The sequence below is a fragment of the Zalophus californianus genome, chromosome 13, assembly GCF_009762305.2.
Source record: "Zalophus californianus isolate mZalCal1 chromosome 13, mZalCal1.pri.v2, whole genome shotgun sequence".
Classification (NCBI taxonomy): domain Eukaryota; kingdom Metazoa; phylum Chordata; class Mammalia; order Carnivora; family Otariidae; genus Zalophus; species Zalophus californianus.
In genome coordinates this window covers 87,260,901-87,282,048 of record NC_045607.1, presented here as the reverse complement: position 1 = coordinate 87,282,048, position 21,148 = coordinate 87,260,901, and the positions used below count along the sequence as shown (strand labels likewise).

At 38.1% G+C, this 21,148-nt stretch overlaps 1 protein-coding gene across 1 annotated transcript in view; it reads left to right on the top strand.

Annotated features, from left to right (window-relative positions):
* The first annotated feature begins 576 nt into the window (after window positions 1-576).
* LOC113934838 (histone-arginine methyltransferase CARM1-like) overlaps window positions 577-21,148 on the top strand; it is a 183,107-nt gene continuing 162,535 nt past the window's right edge. The window contains exons 1-2 of the mRNA XM_027616399.1: window positions 577-688; window positions 11,211-11,336. Coding sequence (XP_027472200.1) covers window positions 577-688; window positions 11,211-11,336 — 238 coding nt within the window. The remainder of the gene's footprint in view (window positions 689-11,210; window positions 11,337-21,148) is intronic.

Below are 21,148 nucleotides of genomic sequence, written 5' to 3'. Positions count from 1 at the left end.
TCATTGTTTAGCTATTTCTACAAAACATATTCCTTAGGTAGGCTAACTTCATATTTCTAGATAGGGAAATACTAAAAGTGTCACTTAGCAAAGAGTTGACATCAATGCCATATTATTAATTGACATAAATGCCACGAGTACTCCTCTTTCCAGGACTTTATATAGAAAAATCTATGTTAGACACTCTGTTCTAGACCATGCCTGCTATCTGATGTTCTTGGTCAACTAGCACTGTGGCTTTCATATGGAAGTTGGACTTTTGCATTTGCAAGGGCTGGAAGAGGGGGTTGCCTATGTGGAGCAGAAGAGAAATATTGCTTAATAGAGCCAAGAGCAATTCTCTTGATCTTACCTTGTGGCATTTTCCATGTTTACCCATAAAATGGATAGAACGTGGATTTTTTTGTGTGTCTCTGGGAGTCTTGTCAGATGAGGCTAGATGGAAGATAAAACAGGCATCTGCATCACAACCATCATGATTTTCTTTGAGAAGCTTCCGGGAGAGCAAGTGGCTTTTTCTCAGGGAGGGAACAGCAAGGCTCTGGGCTTTTCTAAAGCTGCCTAAATTTTGTGCACATGGACTTAACGCTACTTGTGACTTTGCTGCTACCAGCAGATCAGGCCTTGCCCTTTGACGAAGTAAGCAAAGATGTCCCTGAGGAAAGTAAAGTTCAAAAGCAGAATGACAGTAAGTATACAGAAGCACCCAGCCTTCTTGTACCACTGAAAAGATTAAAGGAGGTGATTTTAAAGAGTCAGAATGTTCTGCAAATGTACTTCTTATTACTGGTAATAATAACGTCATGGGGAGACATATCCCCTGAACCTTAATAGAGTGTACGTTGGATATGATCTTCACGGCACCCCTACTTGTCATCAGTGTGATTGTACTTCATGGATTTATATCTGTTCCCAAAAGTTCTTCGTTGTATTCCTTAATTTTTCTGATACAGATTCTTTAAATTAAAAAGACACATTTCTCAATTGATAAAATACTTTACCATAAGATAGCTGCACTTTAATACTACTCACATTAGTTAACAGAAGCCAACTAGAATGTTTGTTTTATGAACTAACATGGTCTAAGATAGGAAAGGAAATGAGTACAAGTTGTAAGATTAGCAAACAGAAAACATGAGAAAAGCTGCATTTCTATGAATGATCTTAAAAATGAGAATTGAGATAATACTTGGATACATTTACTCCTAAATCAATATTTTTGAATGAATAAACTACCAGTTAATATCTAATACATGAGAGAATTAAAAGAATGGTAATATCCACCAATAATGAGATTGTAGTAAAATACACTAGTGATGGTAGAGTATCTTTTATTGGGGTGCTTGTATTTTCTTTTCTTTAAATTAACATATAATGTATTATCTGTTTCAGAGGTACAGGTCTGTGATTCATCAGTCTTACACAATTCACAGCGCTCACCATAGCACATACCCCGCCCAGTGTCCATCACCCAGCCACCCCATCCCTCCCACCCCCCTCCACTAAGTAACCCTCAGTTTGTTTCCTGAGATTAAGAGTCTCTTAAGGTTTGTCTCCCTCTCTGGTTTCGTCTTGTTTCATTTTTCCCTCCCTTCCCCTATGATCCTCTGTCTTGTTTCTTAAATTCCTCATATCAGTGAGATCATATGATACTTGTCTTTCTCTCATTGACTTATTTTGCTTAGGATAATACCCTCTAGTTCCATCTGCGTTGTTGCAAATGGCAAGATTTCAATTTTTTGACGGCTGCACAATAATACATACACACACACACACACATACACACACACACCACATTTTCCTTATCCTTTCATCTGTCGATGGACATCTAGGCTCTTTCCATAGTTTGACTATTGTAGACATTGTTGCTATAAACATTGGGGTGCAGGCGCCCCTTTGGATCACTACATTTGTATCTTTGGGGTAAATACCCAGTTGTACAATTCCTGGGTTGTACGGTAGCTCTATTTTCAACTTTTTGAGGGACTCTATACTGTTTTCCAGAGTGGCTGCCCCAGCTTGCATTCCCACCAACAGTGTAGGAGGGTTCCCCTTTCTCCATATCTTCACCAACATCTGTCGTTTCCTGACTTGTTAATTTTAGCCATTCTGACTGGTGTGAGGTGGTATCTCATTGAGGTTTTGATTTGGATTTCCCTGATGCCGAGAGATGTTGAGCACCTTTTCATGTGTCTGTTGGCCATTTGGGTGTCTTCTTTGGAAAAATGTCTGTTCATGTATTCTCCCCATTTCTTGATTGGATCATTTGTTCTTTGGGTGTTGAGTTTGATAAGTTCTTTATAGATTTTGGATACTAGCCCTTTATCTGATATGTCATTTGCAAATATCTTCTCCCATCCTGTTGGTTGCCTTTTGGTTTTGTCGACTGTTTCCTTTGCTGTGCAAAAGCTTTTTACCTTGATCAAGTCCCAATAGTTCATTTTTGCCCTTGCTTCCCTTGCCTTTGGCGATGTTTCTAGGAAGAAGCTGCTGCGGCTGAGGTTGAAGAGGTTGCTGCCTGTGTTCTCCTTTAGGATTTTGATGGATTCCTGTCTCACATTGAGGTCTTTCTTCCATTTTGAGTCTATTTTTGTGTGTGGTGTAAGGAAATGGTCCAGTTTCATTCTTCTACATATGACTATCCAATGGTCCCAACACCATTTGTTGAAGAGACTCTCTTTTCCATTGGACATTCTTTCCTGCTTTGTCGAAGATGAGTTGACCATAGAGTTGAAGGTCCATTTCTGGGCTCTCGATTCTGTTCCATTGATCTATGTGTCTGTTTTTGTGCCAGTACCATACTGTCTTGATGACAGCTTTGTAATAGAGCTGGAAGTCCAGAATTGTGATGCCACCAGCTTTTTCTTTTTCAACATCCCTCTGGCTATTTGGTGTTTTTTCTGGTTCCATACAAATTTTAGGGTTATTTGTACCATTTCTTTGAAAAAACTTAATGGTATTTTGGTAGGGATTGCATTGAATGTGTAGATTGCTCTAGGTAGCATAGACATTTTCACAATATTTGTTCTTCCAATCCATGAGCAGGGAACGTTTTTCCATTTCTTTGTGTCTTCCTCAATTTCTTCTTGAGTATTTTACAGTTTTCTGAGTACAGATCCTTTGTGTCTTTGGTTAGATTTATTCCTACGTATCATATGGTTTTGGGTGCAATTGTAAATGGGATCGACTCCTTAATTTCTCTTTCTTCTGTCTTGTTGTTGGTGTATAGAAATGCAACTGATTTCTGTGCATTGATTTTCTATCCTGCCACTTTACTGAATTCCTGTATGAGTTCTAGCAGTTTTGGGGTGGAGTCTTTTGGGTTTTCCACATAAAGTATCATATCATCTGCAAAAAGTGAGAGTTTGACTTCTTCTTTGCCAATTCAGATGTCTTTAATTTCTTTCTGTTGTCTGATAGCTGTGCCTAGTACTTCTAGGACTGTGTTGAGTAGCAGTGGTGATAGTGGACATCACTGCCGTGTTCCTGACCTTAGGGGAAAGCTCTCAGTTTTTCCCCATTGAGAATGATATTCTCTGTGGGTTTTTCATAGATGGATTTTATGATATAGAGGTATGTACCCTCTATCACTACACTGTGAAGAGTTTTAATCAAGAAAGATGCTGTACTTTGTCAAATGGTTTTTTTGCATCTATTGAGAGGATCATATGGTTCTTGTTCTTTCTTTGATTAATGTAGTGTGTCACATTGATTGATTTGTGGGTGTTGAACCAACCTTGCAGCCCAGGAATAAATCCCACTTGGTCGTGATGAATAATCTTTTTAATGTACTGTTAGATCCTATTGGCTAGTACTTTGGTGAGAATTTTTGCATCCATGTTCATCAGGGATATTGGTTTGTAGTTTTCCTTTTTGATGGGGTCTTTGTCTGGTTTTGGGATTAAGGTGTAATGCTGGCCTCATAAAATGAGTTCCATTTCTATTCTTTGAAACAGCTTCAGAAGAATAGGCATTAATTCTTTAAATGTTAGGTAGAATTTCCCTGAGAAGCCATCTGGCCCTGGGCTCTTTTTTGTTGGGAGATTTTTGATAACTGCTTCAGTTTCCTTACTGGTTATGGGTCTGTTCAGGTTTTCTATTTCCTCCTCGTTCAGTTTTGGTAGTTTATACATCTCTAGGGATGCATCCATTTCGTCCAGATAATCTAATTTGCTGGCATCTAGTTGCTCATAATATGTTCTTATAATTGTATTTCTTTGGTGTTGGTTGTGATCTCTCCTCTTTCATTCATGATTTTATTTATTTGGGTCCTTTCTCTTTGTTTGTGATTAAGTCTAGCCAGGGGTTTATCAGTCTTATTAATTCTTTCAAAGAACCAGCTCCTAGTTTCATTGATTTGTTCTACTGTTCTTTTGGTTTCTATTTCATTGATTTCTGGTCTGATCTTATTATTTCTCTTCTCCTGCTAGGTTTAGGCTTTATTTGCTGTTCTTTCTTCAGCTCCTTTAGGTGTAGGGTTAGATTGTGTATTTAAGGTCTTTCTTGTTTTTTGAGAAAGGCTTGTATTGCTAAATACTTTCCTCTTAGGGACTGCCTTTTCTGCATCCCAAAGATTTTGAACAATTGTGTTGTCATTTTCATTTGTTGCCATGCACTTTTTAAAATCTTCTTTAATGTCCTGGTTGACCCATTCATTCTTTAGTAGGATGCTCTTTAGCCTCCATGTATTTGAGTTCTTTCCAAATTTCGTCTTGTGATGGAGTCCTAGTTTCAAAGCATTGTGGTCTAAAAATATTCAGGAAATGATCTCATTATTTTGGTACCAGCTGAGACCTGATTTTTGACCCAGGATGTGATCTGTTCTGTTCCATGTGCCCTAGAGAAGAATGTGTTTTCTGTTGCTTTGATCTTCTGCTTAGATGATCTGTCCATTTTCATGGGTGGAGTGTTAAAAGTTCCCTACTATTATTGTATTATTGTTGATGTGTTTCTGTCATTTTGTTATTAAGTGGCTTATATAATTGGCTGCTCCCATGTTAGGGGCATAGATATTTACAATTGTTAGATCTTCTTGTTGGATAGACCCTTTAAGTATGATGTAGTGTCCTTCCTCATCTCTTATTATCGTCTTTGGTTTAAAATCTAATTTGTCTGATGTAAGGATTGCCACCCCAGCTTTATTTTGATGTCCATTAGCATGGTAAATGGTTTTCCACCCCCTCACTTTAAACCTGGAGGTGTCTTTGGGTCTAAAGTGAGTCTCTTGCAGACAGCATATCAATGGGTCTTATTTTTTTTATCTAATCTGATACCCTTTGTCTTTTGATTGGGGCATTTAGCCCATTTATATTCAGAGTAACTATTGAAAGATATGAATTTAGTATCATTGTTTTGCTTGTAAGGCGACCATTACTCTATATTGTCTCTGTTCCTTTCTGGTCTATATTACTTTTAGACTTTCTCTTTGTTTAGAGGACCCCTTTCAATATTTCTTGTAGGGCTGGTTTGGTGTTTGCAAAATCTTTTAGATTTTGTTTGTCCTGGATGCTTTTTATCACTCCTTCTATTTTCAGTGGCAGCCTAGCTGAATATAGTATTCTTGGCTGCATATTTTTCTCATTTAGTGCTCTGAATATATCATGCCCATCCTTTCTGGCCTGCCAGGTCTCTGTGGATAGGTCTGCTGCCAGTCTAATGTTTATACCATTGTAGGTTACAGATCTCTTGTCTCAAGCTGCTTTTAGGATTTTCTCTGTGTCTCTGAGACTTGAGTTTTATTATTAAATGTCAGGATGTTGACCTATTTTTATTGATTTTGAGGGGGGTTCTCTGTGCCTCCTGGATTTTGATGCCAGTTTCTTTCCCCAAATTAGGGAAGTTCTCTGCTATCATTTGCTCCAAGATAGGGTCTGCCCCTCTCTCTCTTCTTCTTTTGGGATCCAAATTATTCTAATGTTGTTTTCTTTATGGTATCGCTTATCTATCGAATTCTGCCCTCATGATCCAGTAGTTGTTTATCTTTTTTCTCAGCTTCTTTATTCTCCATCATTTCATCTTCTATATCCCTAATTCTCTCTTCTGCCTCATTTATCCTAGCAGTTGGAGCCTCCATTTTTGATTGCACCTATTAATAGCCTTTTTATTTCCACTTTGGTTAGATTTTAGTTCTTTTATTTTTCGAGAAAGGCATTCTCTAGTATCTTCTATGCTTTTTTCAAGTCCAGCTAGTATCTTTATAATCGTCATTCTGAACTCTAGTTCCGACATCTTACTAATGTCCGTATTGACTAGATCCCTGGCAGTCGGTACTGCCTCTTTTTCTTTTTTTGAGATGAGTTTTTCCATCTTGTCATTTTGTCCAGAGTAGAATAGATGAATGAAAGAACAAAATGGTAAAAGGGTAACAACAACCCCAGAAAAATATACACTAAACAAATCAGCAGAGACCCGAAACCGGGGGGAAAAGAAATGAAAAATAAATAAATAAAGAAAGAATATTACCAGGCTGGTGAATAGAATAGAGCCACACTAGGTTTTGGGTGTATTTTGGTCTTTTAGAAGAAATTGCCTCCCAAAATTTTCAAGAAAGAAAAACTTATATATGTACAGAAATAAGGGTAAATACAACAAAGGGATGGAATATGACTGTAAAGATGAAAATTAAAAAATATTTTTTTAAAAGATTTTATTTATTTGAGAGAGAGATAGAGAGAGACAATGAGAGAGGGAACACAAGCAGGGGGAGTGGGAGAGGGAAAAGCAGGCTTCCCGCTGAGCATGGAGCCTGATGCGGGGCTCAATCTCAGGACCCTGGGATCATGACCTGAGCTGAAGGCAGCCGCTTAACCAGCTGAGCCACCCAGGTACCCCAAAAATTTAAAAATATTTTAAAAAAGGAATTGATACAGTGATCCATGATTCATTGTTTTCATATAAGAGCCAATATTCCAAGCATTACCTGCCCTTCTTAATACCTATCACAGAAAAACTAATGATGTATTGTATGGTGACTAACATAACATAATAAAATTAAATTAAATTAAAAAACAAACAAAAAAAGGAATTGATAACATAAGAAGTTGGTTGAAAAAGGAATGAAAAAAATAAAAAAAGAATGTGATCAGGCGGGAGACAAGGACAAAGTCATACATTAGATTTAGGGTGTATTTTGCTCTGCCAGAAGAAACAGTATCCCTAATTTTAAAGAAAGAAAAACTTATATAGAGAGAATAAATAAGGTTAAATACAATGAAGGGATAGAATATGACTGGAAAAATGAAAATTAAAAAAGATTTTCCAAAAAAAGAATTGATAGATGTTGGTTGAAGAGGGAAAGAAGACAAATTCAACTAAAAAATAGAAAAAATAAAGAAAATTAAAAAAAATTAACTTTGAAAGACTAAGGAATCATGGGAAAAAAGCCATGAATTCTATATGTTGTATTTCCCTAGTGCGGGCATTCTGCCGTTCTCATTGATTGGTAACCGTGGTCTTGGCTGGCTGTTCTTGCTGGGGGAGGGGCCTGTTGCCGTGGTTCCCAAATGTCTTTGCCGGAGGCAGAGTTGCCCCGCCCTTGCCAGTCTGGTCTAAGTAATCTGCTCCGGTTTGCTCTCGGGAGCTTTTGTTCCCTGCAAACTTTCGTATAGCTTTGGAGGACGAGAGTAAAAATGGTGGCCTCCCAATCTCCGCCCAGAGGAGCCAAGAACTCAGGGCCCCATTCCTCAGTGCGCCCCCAGAGAAAAGCAGTCACTCCCGTGTCCCCGGTCTCCGGCCGCACTGCGTGCTCACCCGGCCTGTGACCGAGCATTGCTATCTCTGGCACCCGACCTCGTGTGGAGTCTCCAAACCCAGCAGATCCCTGCGGTGCGCTCCCCAGCAGATCCCTGCGGTGCACTCCCGCGCCGCTCCTCCCCGGGAGGGAAGGGGAGTCTCCCCGTATCTGCCGCTTGTTGGGTCCCTGCTGGAGGAGCCGTGGCCGGACTGTGCCTCGGATCACGGTTTGTGGCCACCCCGAGCTGAGAGCACACTGCTCGGCTCCATCCTACAGCCTACTTCCCCGCTCCGATACCTGGGAGCTCTGCCACACTCAGGCACCCCCAGCCTTTCTGTGACCCTGAGGGTCCTGAGACCACTGTCCCATGAAGGTTCCACCCCCCGCTTAGCCACTGGAGCGACGTCCCTTGGTGGAGCTGACTTCTAAAAGTTCCGATTTTGTGCTCCGTGGCTCTAGCACTTGCCAGAAGCGGCCGACGGAGGCCCCCTCCCCCGCCATCTATCCTCCTGAATATCGCCTCGGATTCACTTCTCCGCACGTCCTACCTTCCAGAAAGTGGTCGCTTTTCTGTTCAGAGAGTTGCTGCTATTCTTTTCTTCAATCTCCTGTTGAGTTTGTAGGTGTTCAGAATGGTTTGATAACTATCTAGCTGAATTCCTGGGACCAGACAAAATTTAGGTCTCCTACTCCTCCTCCATCTTGCTCCTCCCCTTCTGGATTGGGTGTATTTTCTGATTGTTAAAAATAGTGTCAGAGAAAATTCAAACCAGGCAGAACCTTATAAAGGGTAAAGTAAAAATGATCCCAGGTCTCTCCATGCAGAGGAAACCACTGATGACATCTTGGTGTGTATCTTTTTCAACAGCTGTCTTTGAAAATAAACATATTTAATTGCTACATTAGCATTATACATGCTGTTTCACAACCTGAACATGGAAGCATCATGTTCCATTTAACCAACCACGTACACGGTGGTAGTAGACTCAGCTTCTTTGCATTTTCTCGTGATAGTAAACAACTCTAAGATGAATGTCCTTGACGATGCACTCATCCACACTTGATAAACGATTATGAGCAGAATGTCTAGCAAAGAATACATAGACTTTACGTTTTGAACCCTTTGGGTGGAATACCTCCCAGAAATACAGAAATTTATGCTTCCCATAATTGCTATTCACCGTTGTCTCATACCCTGTCCGGTATTTGATATTGTTAGTATATATTTTTAAACTGTTGACATTGACAGAGAAAAACTTAGACGTCAATCTTTTATTACACATTTCTTTGAATATTATGGCAATTCATTATTTGCCTTCTTTTTGCTATTGGCATTTTTCTAGTTGTCAACTACCTACTGATCCCCCTACTAACTTTTCAATAAGGATGCTTGTTTTTCCTTATTTTTTAGAGTTAATTGTATCTTGGGGATATTCATTCTTGGTTGAGTGTACTGAAAATATTTTCCCAGCTTATCATTGCTTTTCAATTTTGTTTAAAGTATTTAATTTTTTTTTTTTTTGCCAAAGGTAGATTTAAAAAAATTAAGTTGTTACCAATACTTACTGGATTTTATGGCATGCTTAAAATGACCTGCTCCCCCCATATTTAGACAGAGGGTCCAAGAGGATGAAGAAAAGAGGCTATATGGGCAAGGCATTTTGCAGTGCCTGAAAACAGCAACTCACTTCATACCCTAATCAAATCACAACTGAACAAACAAACAAATAATGGCAAAACAAAAAATTATGACCATATCTGGTTTAGGAGAACTGAACCAGATAAAGTTTGAAGCTTTTTATCTGTTCTGGGATGGCATTCAATCAATATATGGAGAAATGCTTTCACCAATTCAAAAAATATTTATTAAGTACCGGGTTTTGTGCTCGGCTTTGATTCAGAGAAAAAAAGATAACGATTTAAAAAAAGAAAGTAAAATCGTCCCTGCCTGCAAAGAGTTCACAGACTGCTAGGTATTGTAGAAGACTAACATCCATCCCACATCCTACTTCAAAACCATAAGAAAACAATTGGTAAATGCAGAAAATCCTGATTTCTCAGGGGGGAGAAAAACCATTTCTTGTGATTTAAAGAAAACATATTATATAAAAGAGCCCCAAGCTCCCTTCTGCATTTATTCATGGCTGCCTGTCTGCAAGGAGACACTGATGCCTTTGAGACACTGACTGGTCTGTAATAGTTAAACCTGTAATCATCCTTTATGCCAGGAAAATGTTTTCAAAACATCTGCACTATTTAACCAGCCAAGATGTTTTGTGAAAAATATCTGTGAAAGCTTCCATCAGGAAGTATTCATTCATTTGAAGTAATGGATGAAAATATTTGAAAATATTTGGTCATCTTAACTCTGTGTGTGTGTGTGTGTGTGTGTTTTGAATGTGTGTGTATGAATGTGCCACATACTTGTATAATAGTAGAATTTTATATATAACTATGTTTTAAAGTTAAAACACTTCCTGTATTTGATTTCATAAGGGAGAATGGAAGACATTAAGTATGGGAACTAAGATCTACTTTATAATGAGAGAAATGACCACAGTCCCTTATCGTTTTAATAGGATTTTAGAAATTATTTTTACCTTTGTTATTCATTCTTCACAAAAAGCTTGGGAAATAAATATCAGTATTTTCATTTTGCATAATGCAATAATGTGGCTGAGTGTGAATAGGTGATTGAAGTCCCTACGTTAGTAAATATCAGAGATGAAAACCAAACTCCGAGTTTATTACCTTTGCCACCACTCTACAGCTGCCCCAGTGCTCAAGGCCTGCCTAACTTGTAAAAGGAGGAATAGCGAGTTACTTCCCAATTATCTATGTATGAACCTGATGAGAGCCTAGCCACTCACTGCAGGCCCTGCTTGCAGAAACCAAGCACCCTCTTTATTGTGCTTGCCTTGGCATAATGTGGTTAAGAGCAAGAGTGGGCTTTGGAGTCAAATTTAATCCTAGGTTTTAATTCTGGTTCTGCCACTTACTAGCCGTGCATATTTGGACCTAAACTCTCTGCCTAGTCTTTACCTAAAAACACTGGCAGTCACAATATTTACAGTGAAGACTGTGTGAGATCTCTGGCACAGAGTAGGTGCTTAAGAATCACACCCAGAGGGACATTACCTGGACTCTCCTGGGATGCCATCAAGAGATACAAAATGCTCTGGGGAATACAGGATTTAAAGGGAGTGGGGCCCTGGACATAAAGGCAAGAGCCAGTAAGTGTTAGTATTGCTCTCTGTGCTAACCCACTTGCAAAGAATTGGTATAGGGCCATAGTTAAATTCCTCTTTTATCTCAGATCCTCGTATTCCCTTACGACTCACAAGGCTTTATATTAAGAAGAAAGAAATGGGGAGCCTTGAGAAAAGGAGAGAAATATAGGGATGGCATTACTGAACCTTTTTACAATGCTCAAAAATGGATTTTCCTAATCCTCTTTTATTTTTTTCGCCCTTTATAGCCGATGGCGTCTGTGTCTTTAAATGCTTACTCAACAGAGACACTGAATGTTGCCGCGTGGGCAAGGAATCCATCTTGATCACTCTGGGATATAACAGTGCTTTGCTGAAGTTTGAGTCTCCCACTGGTAAGTTTTGTGCCTGTCCTGACCCCTTCCTTGCCTTTCTTGAGCACAAGTCTCCTGATTGGTTGACTTTGCTGTTACTGATTGGTTGGCTTTGGCAGCGTGTTTCCTGATGTGAGCTCTCCTGGATTGATAGAATGATTTGAAACTGGTGCTGGCGCTTACTTGATCCCATGGCTAGGGAATAACCAACCTTTTCCTAGACTATGAGCACGTTTTTATTCTTGAGCGCCCCCGTCCCCGACTTTGGTCGTGGCTGGCTACCAAGGATGGTCCCAGTTTTCATCGCTGTTGTTGCTTCTCCTTGACGATGAGATTGTTTGCAGAAATGTGATTTTTCAACTTGAGTGTCATTCAGAATGATTCCACTTTGTTTTTTACCTTTGAATCATTGGTTGATCATTTTTAGACTCTAGACAACAAATGTCAAGCAAACAGGGAGGTAAACTAAAGTATAACCAGAAGTGTTTTAAGAAAGGAAGAAAAGGCACTTTGGAAGAGATCAAATCTGATAAAGAAATTAAGGCTAACAATAACAATGCCTTGGGTCTACCTTAGATGGGGGACGTCATTTCTTAACTTGATTATAAATTGATCTTTTTGTACTTATGGTGTTAATCCAGACAATGTGAAGTATTAGCAATGGTACCTGTTCTCCTCTGGTTAGCTAAAATATCATAAGCTGTTTCATTATCGATAACTACTTTGGATAAAGAAATTAACCCGGTTTCTTGTTTTGAAATTCCACTCAGACAGGCGTCACAGAGTGAGGAATTTGTTTAGGACATGTCTGTCCATCTATCCATCCTTTGTTTGTCCATCAGTCCATCTTATGTTTATGCTGCATTTTGGAGTAAATTATAATAACCAATACATTTTGCCATGATGTACTTCCAGCTGCATATCATTAGAATTCAAAATTTGTTTCTAATTTTTTTCTATTAAGGTTAAATTGATGTACACTGAAATGCACAAATCTCAAGAACACCATCGTTCCTAAAAGTTACCTCATGCCGTTTCCCAGTCACTCCTGACTCCTTTCCTTCCAGGGGCAGTCACTGCTCTGGTTTTCTTCTAACCATAGATTAGATTTGCCTTTCCTACAACTTCCTATAAATGGGATCATTCAGTGTATACTCTCTTTAATAAGGTCACTGAGCATATTTTGAGACATCTATGTTGTTGCTAGTATTATAGTTTATTCACTTTTATTACTAAGTAGTAGTCACAATTTGTGTATTCATTCTCATTTTGGTGGATATTCAGACTGTCTCCAGGTCTTGGATATCATGAGTAAGGTTGCGATAAATATTCTCATACCAATCATTTTGCATCCATATATTTTTTTCGTTTCTTTTAGATCAATACCTGTGGGTAAAATTTCTGGGTCATAGAATAAGTGCATGCTTAGTTCTATAACAAATAGCCAGAATTTTTTCTAACGCAGTTGTACCATCCTTATACTTCCACCAATAATGGATGAGAGTTGTTCCACGTCTTTACCAACATTTGGTCTTTCAGTTTATTAAATTTGTTTTCCATTTTGTAAAAAATAAATAAATAATTAAAAAAAAACTTTCTCCATTTTGGTAGATGTGTGGTTGAATCTCACTGTGGTTTTAATTTACATTTTCCTGATGCTTAATGATATTAAGCAGTTTTTCATGGGCTTATGAATTCAAATCATTTACTTGTTACTAACTGGTTGTTTATCTATGGAGTTGTTGTTCTTTATGTATCCAGGACACCAGGCATGTGTCAGACACATAATTCATGCATGTTATCTCCTAGCTTGGAACTTGCTTACTCATTTGCATAATGATGTCTTTCATTGAGAAGAAGTATTCAAACTTGGTGAAGTCATTTTTTCCTTATTGCATTCTGTATCCTAAGAACCTTTCCTACCCTCAGATAGTGAATGATTTCTCCTGTATTTCCTTCTAGAAGTTTTAAAGCTTTAGCTTTTGTATTTTATTATTTTTTTGTATTTATTATTATTTTCTAATCTCTTTCAATTACTTTTTATATGGTGTGAGGTATGAGGCCAAGGATTACTTTTAGACCATATGCATATCCATTTATTCTAGCACTGTGTACTAAAAAGGCGTTTGCAAGTCAAATGACTGTGTACAGACTTGATCTATTCTAGAGCTCTCTGTTCTGCTCCACTTATTATCCTTAGGCCAGTATCACATTGTCTGGATTACCTTTAAAGTAACACTTGAAGTCTGATGGTTTAAGTCCTCTAATTTTCTTTTTTGTCAAGGTTGTTCTGGATGTTCTAGCTCCTTTACATTCCCATATACATTTTATAATTAAGTTGTCAATTTCTGTACAAATGCTTGCTCCAATTAAGATTGAGATTGATCAGTTTGGTGAGAATTGTCATTTTAACATTATTAAGTCAGTCATTGGCAAGCTGAAGACAGCTCATACTAAATCACAACAGACGATTATTAAATTTTCAGAAATTTGATAACTGGACATTGGCTAGGGTGGAAGAAATTAGTAAAGTCCCATGTTGTTTTGTGGGGAGGGAGTTCATTGTTAAATGACTACCAGCATGCCATTGTTTTCAGTCCAGGAATATGGTATTTCTCTCCATTTATTTAGATCTTTAATTTTTCCCCAGAAGGGAAACATTTTGTAGTTTTTAGCGTTGAGGTCACACACAACTTTGACAAATTTATCCCTAAATATTTTATGTTTTTCAATGTATTATAAATAAAATTTTGTAAACTCATAACTGTTTGCTGCTGGTATATAATAAATGAAATAAAATAAATAAATTTATTTATTTAAAAAAATTTCCAGTATGATTAATATACAATGTTATATTAGTACAATATAGTGATTCAACAATTCTGTACATTATTGAGTGCTCATCATGACAAGTGTGCTTTTAATCCCCTTCACCTGTTTCACCCATCCCTCCACCCACCTCACCTCTGGTGATACCCAAGTTTGTTGTCTATAGTTAAGAGTCTGTTTTTTGGTTTGTGTCTTTTTTTCTTTGTTCATGTGTTCTGTTTCTTAAATTTCACAAATGAGTGAAGTCATATGGTATTTGTTTTGACTGACTTATTTCACTTAGCATTATACCCTTTAGATCCATCCATGTTGTTGCAAATGGCAAGATTTCATTCTTTTTTATGGCTGAGTAATATATCTATATCTATATATATATCTCACATTTTCTTTATCCATTCATCTATAGATGGACACTGGGGCTGCTTCCATAATTTGGCTATTGTAAATAATGCTGCAATAAACATAGAGGTGCATATATCTTTTGAAATTAGTGTTTTCATATTCTTTGGGTAAATATCCAGTAGTGAAATTAGTAGATCATCTGGTAATTCTATTTGTAATTTTTTGAGGAATGTCCCTATTGTTTCCCACAGTGGCTACACCAGTTTGCATTCCCATCAGCAGTGCCATGAGGGTTCTGTTTTCTCCACCTTCTTGTCAACACTTGTTGTTCCTTGTGTTTTTTATTTTAGCTCTTCTGACAAATGTGAGATGATACCTCTTTGTGGTTTTGATTTTCATTTCCCTGATGATGAGTGATGTTGAGCATCATTTCATGTGTCTGTTGGCCATCTGTATGTTTTCTTTGGAGAAATGTCTATTTGTGTCTTCTACCCACCTTTTATTTATTTATTTATTTTAAAATTTCTTTTAAAGATTATTTATTTTTGACAGGGAGGGGGCGAGCATGCAAATCAGGGTGGGGAGGACCAGAGGGAGAAAAATCTTCAAGCAGACTCTCTGCTGAGTGCAGAGCCCAACGTGGGGTTCGATCTCATGACCCATGAGATCATGACCTGAGCCAAAACCAAGAGTCAGAAGCTTAACTGACTGAGCCACCTAGGCACCCCTTGCCCACCTTTTAATTGGATTATTTGAGTTCTGTTTTGAGTTGTAGAAGTTCTTTATATATTTTGGGTAGTAAACTGTTATTAGACATGTCATTTGCAAATATCTGCTCCCATTCAGTAGGTTGTCTTTTAGCTATGTTATTTCCTTTGCTGTGCAGAAGCTTTTTATTTTGATGTAGTCCAAGTAGTTTGTTTTTGCTTTTGTTTCCCTTGCCAAAGGAGACATATCTAGAAAAATGTTGCTACAGCTGATGTCAGAGAAATTACTGCCTATGCTCTCTTCTAGCAGTTTTATGGTTTCAGGTCTCACATTTAGGTCTTTAATAGACCTAATAAATTTGGATTTATTTTTGTATATGGTGTAAGAAAGTGGTCCAGTTTCATCCTTTTGCATGTTGCTCTCCAGTTTTCCCAACACCACTTTTTGAAGACTGTCCTTTACCCATTGGATATTCTTCCTTGCTTTGTTGAAGATTAATTGACCATATAGTTGTGGATTCATTTCTGGGTTTTCTATTCTGTTCTTGTGTCTATCTATGTGTTTTTGTGCCAGTACCATACGGTTTTGATCACTACAGCCTTGTAATATAACTCGAAGTCTGGAATTGTGATACCTCCAGCTTTGCTTTTCATTTTTAAGGTTGCTTTGGCTATTCGGGGTATTTTGTGGTTCCATACATATTTTAGGATTATTTGTTCTAGGTCTGTGAAAAATGCTGTTAGTATTTTGATAGGGATTGCATTAAATATATAGATTTCTTTGGGTAGTATGGACATTTTAGCAATATTTGTTATTCCAATCCATAAGCATGGAATATCTTTCCATTTGTTGGTGTCATCTTCAATTTCTTTCATCAGTGTTTTAAAGTTTTCAGAGTACAGGCCTTTCAGCTCTTTGGTTAAATTTATTCCTAGGTACTTTATTATTTTTGGTGCAATTGTAGGTGGGATTGTTTACTTAATTTCTCTTTTTGCTCCATTATTACAGAAATGCAGTGGATTTCTGTATTATATTGATTTCGTATCCTGCGACCATACTGAATTCATGTATTGGTTCTAATAGATTTTGGGGGAGTCTTTAGGATTTTCTGTGTATAGTATCATGTCATCTGCAAATAATGAAGGTTTTACTTCCCAATTTGGATGTTTTTAATTTCTTTTTCATGTCTGATCACTGTGGCTAGGACTTCCAGTACTAAGTTGAAAAAAAGTGGTGAGAGTGGACATCCTTGTCTTTTTCCTGACTCTTGGAGATAAGCTCTCAGTTTTTGCCCATTAAGAATAATGTTACCTGTGGGTTTTTCATATGTGACCTTTATTATGTTGAGGTATGTTCCCTCTAAACCTGCTTTGTTGATGATTTTATCATGAGTGGGTGTTGTACTTTGTCAAATGCTTTCTCTGCATCTATTGAAATGATCATATGGTTTTTATCCTTTCTCTTGTTGATGTGATGTATCATGTTGATTGATTTGTGAATATTGAACCACCCTTCCATTCCAGGAATAAATTCCACTTGATTGTAGTGAATGATTTTTTTAATGTATTGTTGGATTCAGTTTGTTAATATTTTGTTGAGGATTTTTGCATCTGTGTTCATCAGAAATAGTGGGCTTTTTAAATGATGTCTTTATCTCGTTTTGGTATAGCATAATGCTGGCCTCATAAAACGAATTGGAAGCTTTCCTTCCTCTTATATTTTTTGGAATAGTTTGAGAAAAAGAGGTATTTACTTTTTTTTAAATGTTTGGTGGAATTTACCTGTGAAGCTTTCTGGTCCTGGACATTTTGTTGGGAGGTTTTTGATTACTGCTTTAATTTCATTGTTGGTACTTGGTCTGTTCAAATTTTCTATTTCTTCCAGGTTCAGTTTTGGGAGGCTATATATTTCTTGAAATTTATCTACTTCTTCTAGGTTGTCCAGTTTGTTGGCATATAATTTTTCATAATAATTCTCTTATAATCCTTTGTATTTTTGTGGTTTTTGTTGTTATTTCTTGTCTTTCATTTCTGATTTTATTTGAGTCCTCTTCTCTCTTTTTTTGATGAGTCTGACTAAAGATTTATCAACTTTGTTGATCTTTTGAAAGAACTAGCTCCTGATTTCATTGATCGCTTCAGTTTTTTTTTAAAGTTTTTATTTCATTTATTTCTGCTCTAATTTTATCATTTCCTTCTTTCTCCTGGTTTTGGATTTTGTTTGTTCTTTTTCTAGCTCCTTTAGGTGTAAGGTTAAATTATTTAATTGAGATTTTTCTTGTTTCTTGAGGTAAGTCTGTATTGCTATAAACTTTCCTCTTAAAACAGTTTTGTTGCATCCCAAAGATTTTGGATGGCTGTGTTTTCATTTTTCATTTGTCTCCATGTAATTTTTTATTTCCTCTTTGATTTCTTGGTTGACCCATTCACTGTTTAGTAGCATGTTATTTAACCTCCGTTTATTGTGTTCTTTCCAGATTTTTTATTGTGGTTGATTTCTAGTTTCATGGCATTGTGGTCAGAAAAGATGTATGGTATGACTTCAGTGTTTTTGAATTTGTTGAGACTTGTTTTGTGGTTTAATATGTGTTCTCTTCTGGAGAATATTCCATGTGCACTTGACAGAATGTGTATTTTGCTGTTTGGGATGGAATGTTGTGAATATATCTTGTAAATCCATCTGGTCCAGTGTGTCATTAAAAGCCATTGTTTTCTTGTTGACTTTCTGTTTGGATGATCTATCCATTGATGTAAGTGGGGTGTTAAAGTCCCCTACTACTACTGTATTACTATCAGTTACTCCCTTTATGTTTGTTATTAGCTGCTTTATGTATTTGGGTGCTTCCATGTTGCGGGCCTAAATATTTACAATTCTTACATCTTGTTGGATTATTCTGTTTATGATTATATAGAGTTTTTTTTTCATCTGTTGTTACAACCTTTGTTTTAAAGTCTATTTTGTCTGATATAAGTATTGCTACCGAGGCTTTCTTTTCACTTCTGTCTGCATGATAAATTCTTTTTCATCCCTTCACTTTGAATCTGCCTGTGTTTTTAGGTCTGAAATGAGTCTTTTGTAGGCAGTCTTGCTTTTTTATCCATTCAGTCACCCCCTGTCTTTTGAATGGAGTGTTTAGTCCGTTTATATTCAGAGTAATTTGATAGATATGTACTTATTGCCATTTGGTTACTTATTTTATGGTTGTTTTTGTATTTCTCTGTTAACTGTCTTCGTTTGCTTTCTTCTCTCTTCTCTTGCTGGCTTTCTTTAGTGATATACTTGGATTCTTTTCTCTTTATTTTTTGCATATCACCGGTTTTTGAATTGTGGTTACCATTAGGTTTATAAATGACATCTTAGGCATATAGCAGTCTATTAAGTTGATGGTTGCTTACCCATTCTAAAAGCACTAAATTTTTACTCCTCTTGCCCCCATATTTTAGGTATATGCTGTCATACTTTACATTTTTATTTTTTTTGAATCTCTTGACTGATTTTTATATATGTAATTAATTTTACTGCTTTTATGCTTCCTATTTTACTCCTGCTTCTAGCGTTTCCTTTCCACTCCAGAGTGTCCTTTGACATTTGTTGTAGGACTGGTTTAGTCGTGATGAATTCCTTTAACTTTTGTTTGTCTGGGAAGCTTTATATCTCTCTTTCTATTCTGAATGATAGCCTTGCTGGGTGGAGTATTCTTGGTTGTAGGTATTTTTTCTTTCAGCACTTCAAATATATCATGCCAGTCTCTTCTGGCCTGCAAAGTTTCTGCTGCAAAATCGCCTGATAGCCTTATTGGGCTTTGCTTATATGAAAATGTTTTCTTTTCTCCTGATGCTTTTAAAATTCTCTCTTTATCAATACTTTTTGCCATATTAATTATTATGTGTTTTGGTGTGGACCTCGTTGGGTTGATTTTGCTGGGGGCTATCTGTGCCTCCCGGATCTGGATTTCTGTTTCCTTTCCCAGATTAGGGAAGTTTTCAGCTTCTATTTCTTCAAATACATCTTCTGTCCCCCACCCTTTCTCTTTATTCTCCTTTTGGGACCCCTGTAATGCAAATGTGACTATGCTTGATGAGTTCCCTTAATCTATTTTCATTTTTTTTTCTCTCTCTTCTTAAGCTTGATTGCCTTCCATTACTCTGTCCTCCAGGGCACTGATCTGTTCTTCTTGCTTTAGTCTACTGTTTATTCCCTCTAGTGTATTTTTAATGTCAGTTATTGAGTTCTTCATCTCTGATTGGTTCCTTTTTATGTTTTTTATCCCTTTGTTAAGGGTCTCACTGAGGTCCTCTACTCTTTTCTCAAGTCCAGTGAGTATCTTTTTGACCATTTCTTTAAATTCTCTATCAGACATATTACTTATCTCTGTTTCATTTAGGTCTCTTTCTTTGATGTTTGTCCTTTTGTTTCATTTGGGACATATTCCTCTGTTGTCTCATTTTGTCTAACTCCCTGTGTCTGTTTCTGTATGTTAGGAAAGTCAGCCATGTTTCCTGCTCTTGAAAGTAGTGGCCTTATGAAGAAGAGGTCCTGTAGTGCCCTGCAGTGCATTGTCTCCTGTTCACCGGAACCTGGCACTTCAAGGATGTCTTGTATATGTGTTGCATGTACCCCACTTTTGTGGCTGAGCCCCTTTTTCCTTCATTCCAGTAATGTGCGGTGGCTTTCTTTGCTCTTGTGGGTGTGCCTTGTTAGTGAGCCAGTCTGGGGTGCACTGGTCTTGAGCTGAGTCAGATCAAGGTGTTTGCCAGAGATGCAGTAGCACCAAACTGCAGGGGTGCTTTCCCTGTGTTGTTCCCTGAGATGATCTTGTTGGTACGTGGGACCTGTAGTCATACCAGGTGTCTGCCCCCGGCCCAGCACAGGGGCCTGAGTTGGACTGGTGTGTGTGGTTATCTTCCCCTCTCCCTGGGGCAGAAGTCAGTTTGGAGTGGTGCTAGCCCCTATTAGGGCTGCTTGCACCCTGCCACATTTGTGGCACCACTTTGAATGGACTCCTACTGAGGGTATGATTGAGGGAGCAAATCTTCAGGAGAATGTGGAGGTGGGGCATGTGTCTGCTGTGGGAGGAGGCTGAGTTGGAGGGAGCAGTTCCACAGGAGAGCACTGGGGTGGGGTGCATGGTGTTAGCAAGGTTTGCATGGGAGGACATCAGCAACCTCCCAGGAAAACTGCTGAGGCCAGGTTGGAGGGGTCAGACCTGAAGAAGCACATGGGAAATTGTTAGCAAGCTAGGTGGAGAGTATTCCCACTGTGTTCATTCCTGCAGGTGTCCCTGTATCTAGACTACGGGGCGGGGGAGGAAAATGGCACCTGCCAGCTCCTTTGTTCTTTCAGAAATCTCTCAAAGATCCCTGCCCCTTAAGCACAGGCCCCTAGATTAGCAAACAAATCTCTCTCCTGTACACCCCAGGTGTCTTACAAACTGCTGCTTCTGCACTGTATCTCAGCAGGGCTGTTTGTTGTGCTCTCTCTTTAAGGGCAGGGAGTCAGTTCTCTATCACCTTCAGGCTCTCCCAGAGCTGAACCTGCTGATTTATAAATTTCCAGGTGGTAAGACCCACTGATTTTAAGAACTTGAGAAGTTAAGCCCCTCTGATTTTCAAAGCCAAGTGTTATGGGGATTCATACAGAGGTCTTGTGCCCAGGGTGCCTGGTGTGATCTGTTTCTCTCCTTTCTCCATGCCTGCAGTGTCCCTCTCTCCTGCAAACAGTCCTGTGGGTCTGTTTGGTTCCTGACCTTGTCTCCACATTTCCTACCCTCTTCAGTGTGGTCTCTTCTCTGCATTTAGCTGTGTAGAGTCTGTTCTGCCAGTCTTCAAGTCATTTTCTGGGTTATTTACCCTGACGTGGTTGTTACCTAGTTATACCCATGGGACAAGTTAAACCCAGGATCATCCTACTCCACCATCTTTGGATGTCTCTGATTAATGTTGGATACCACAACC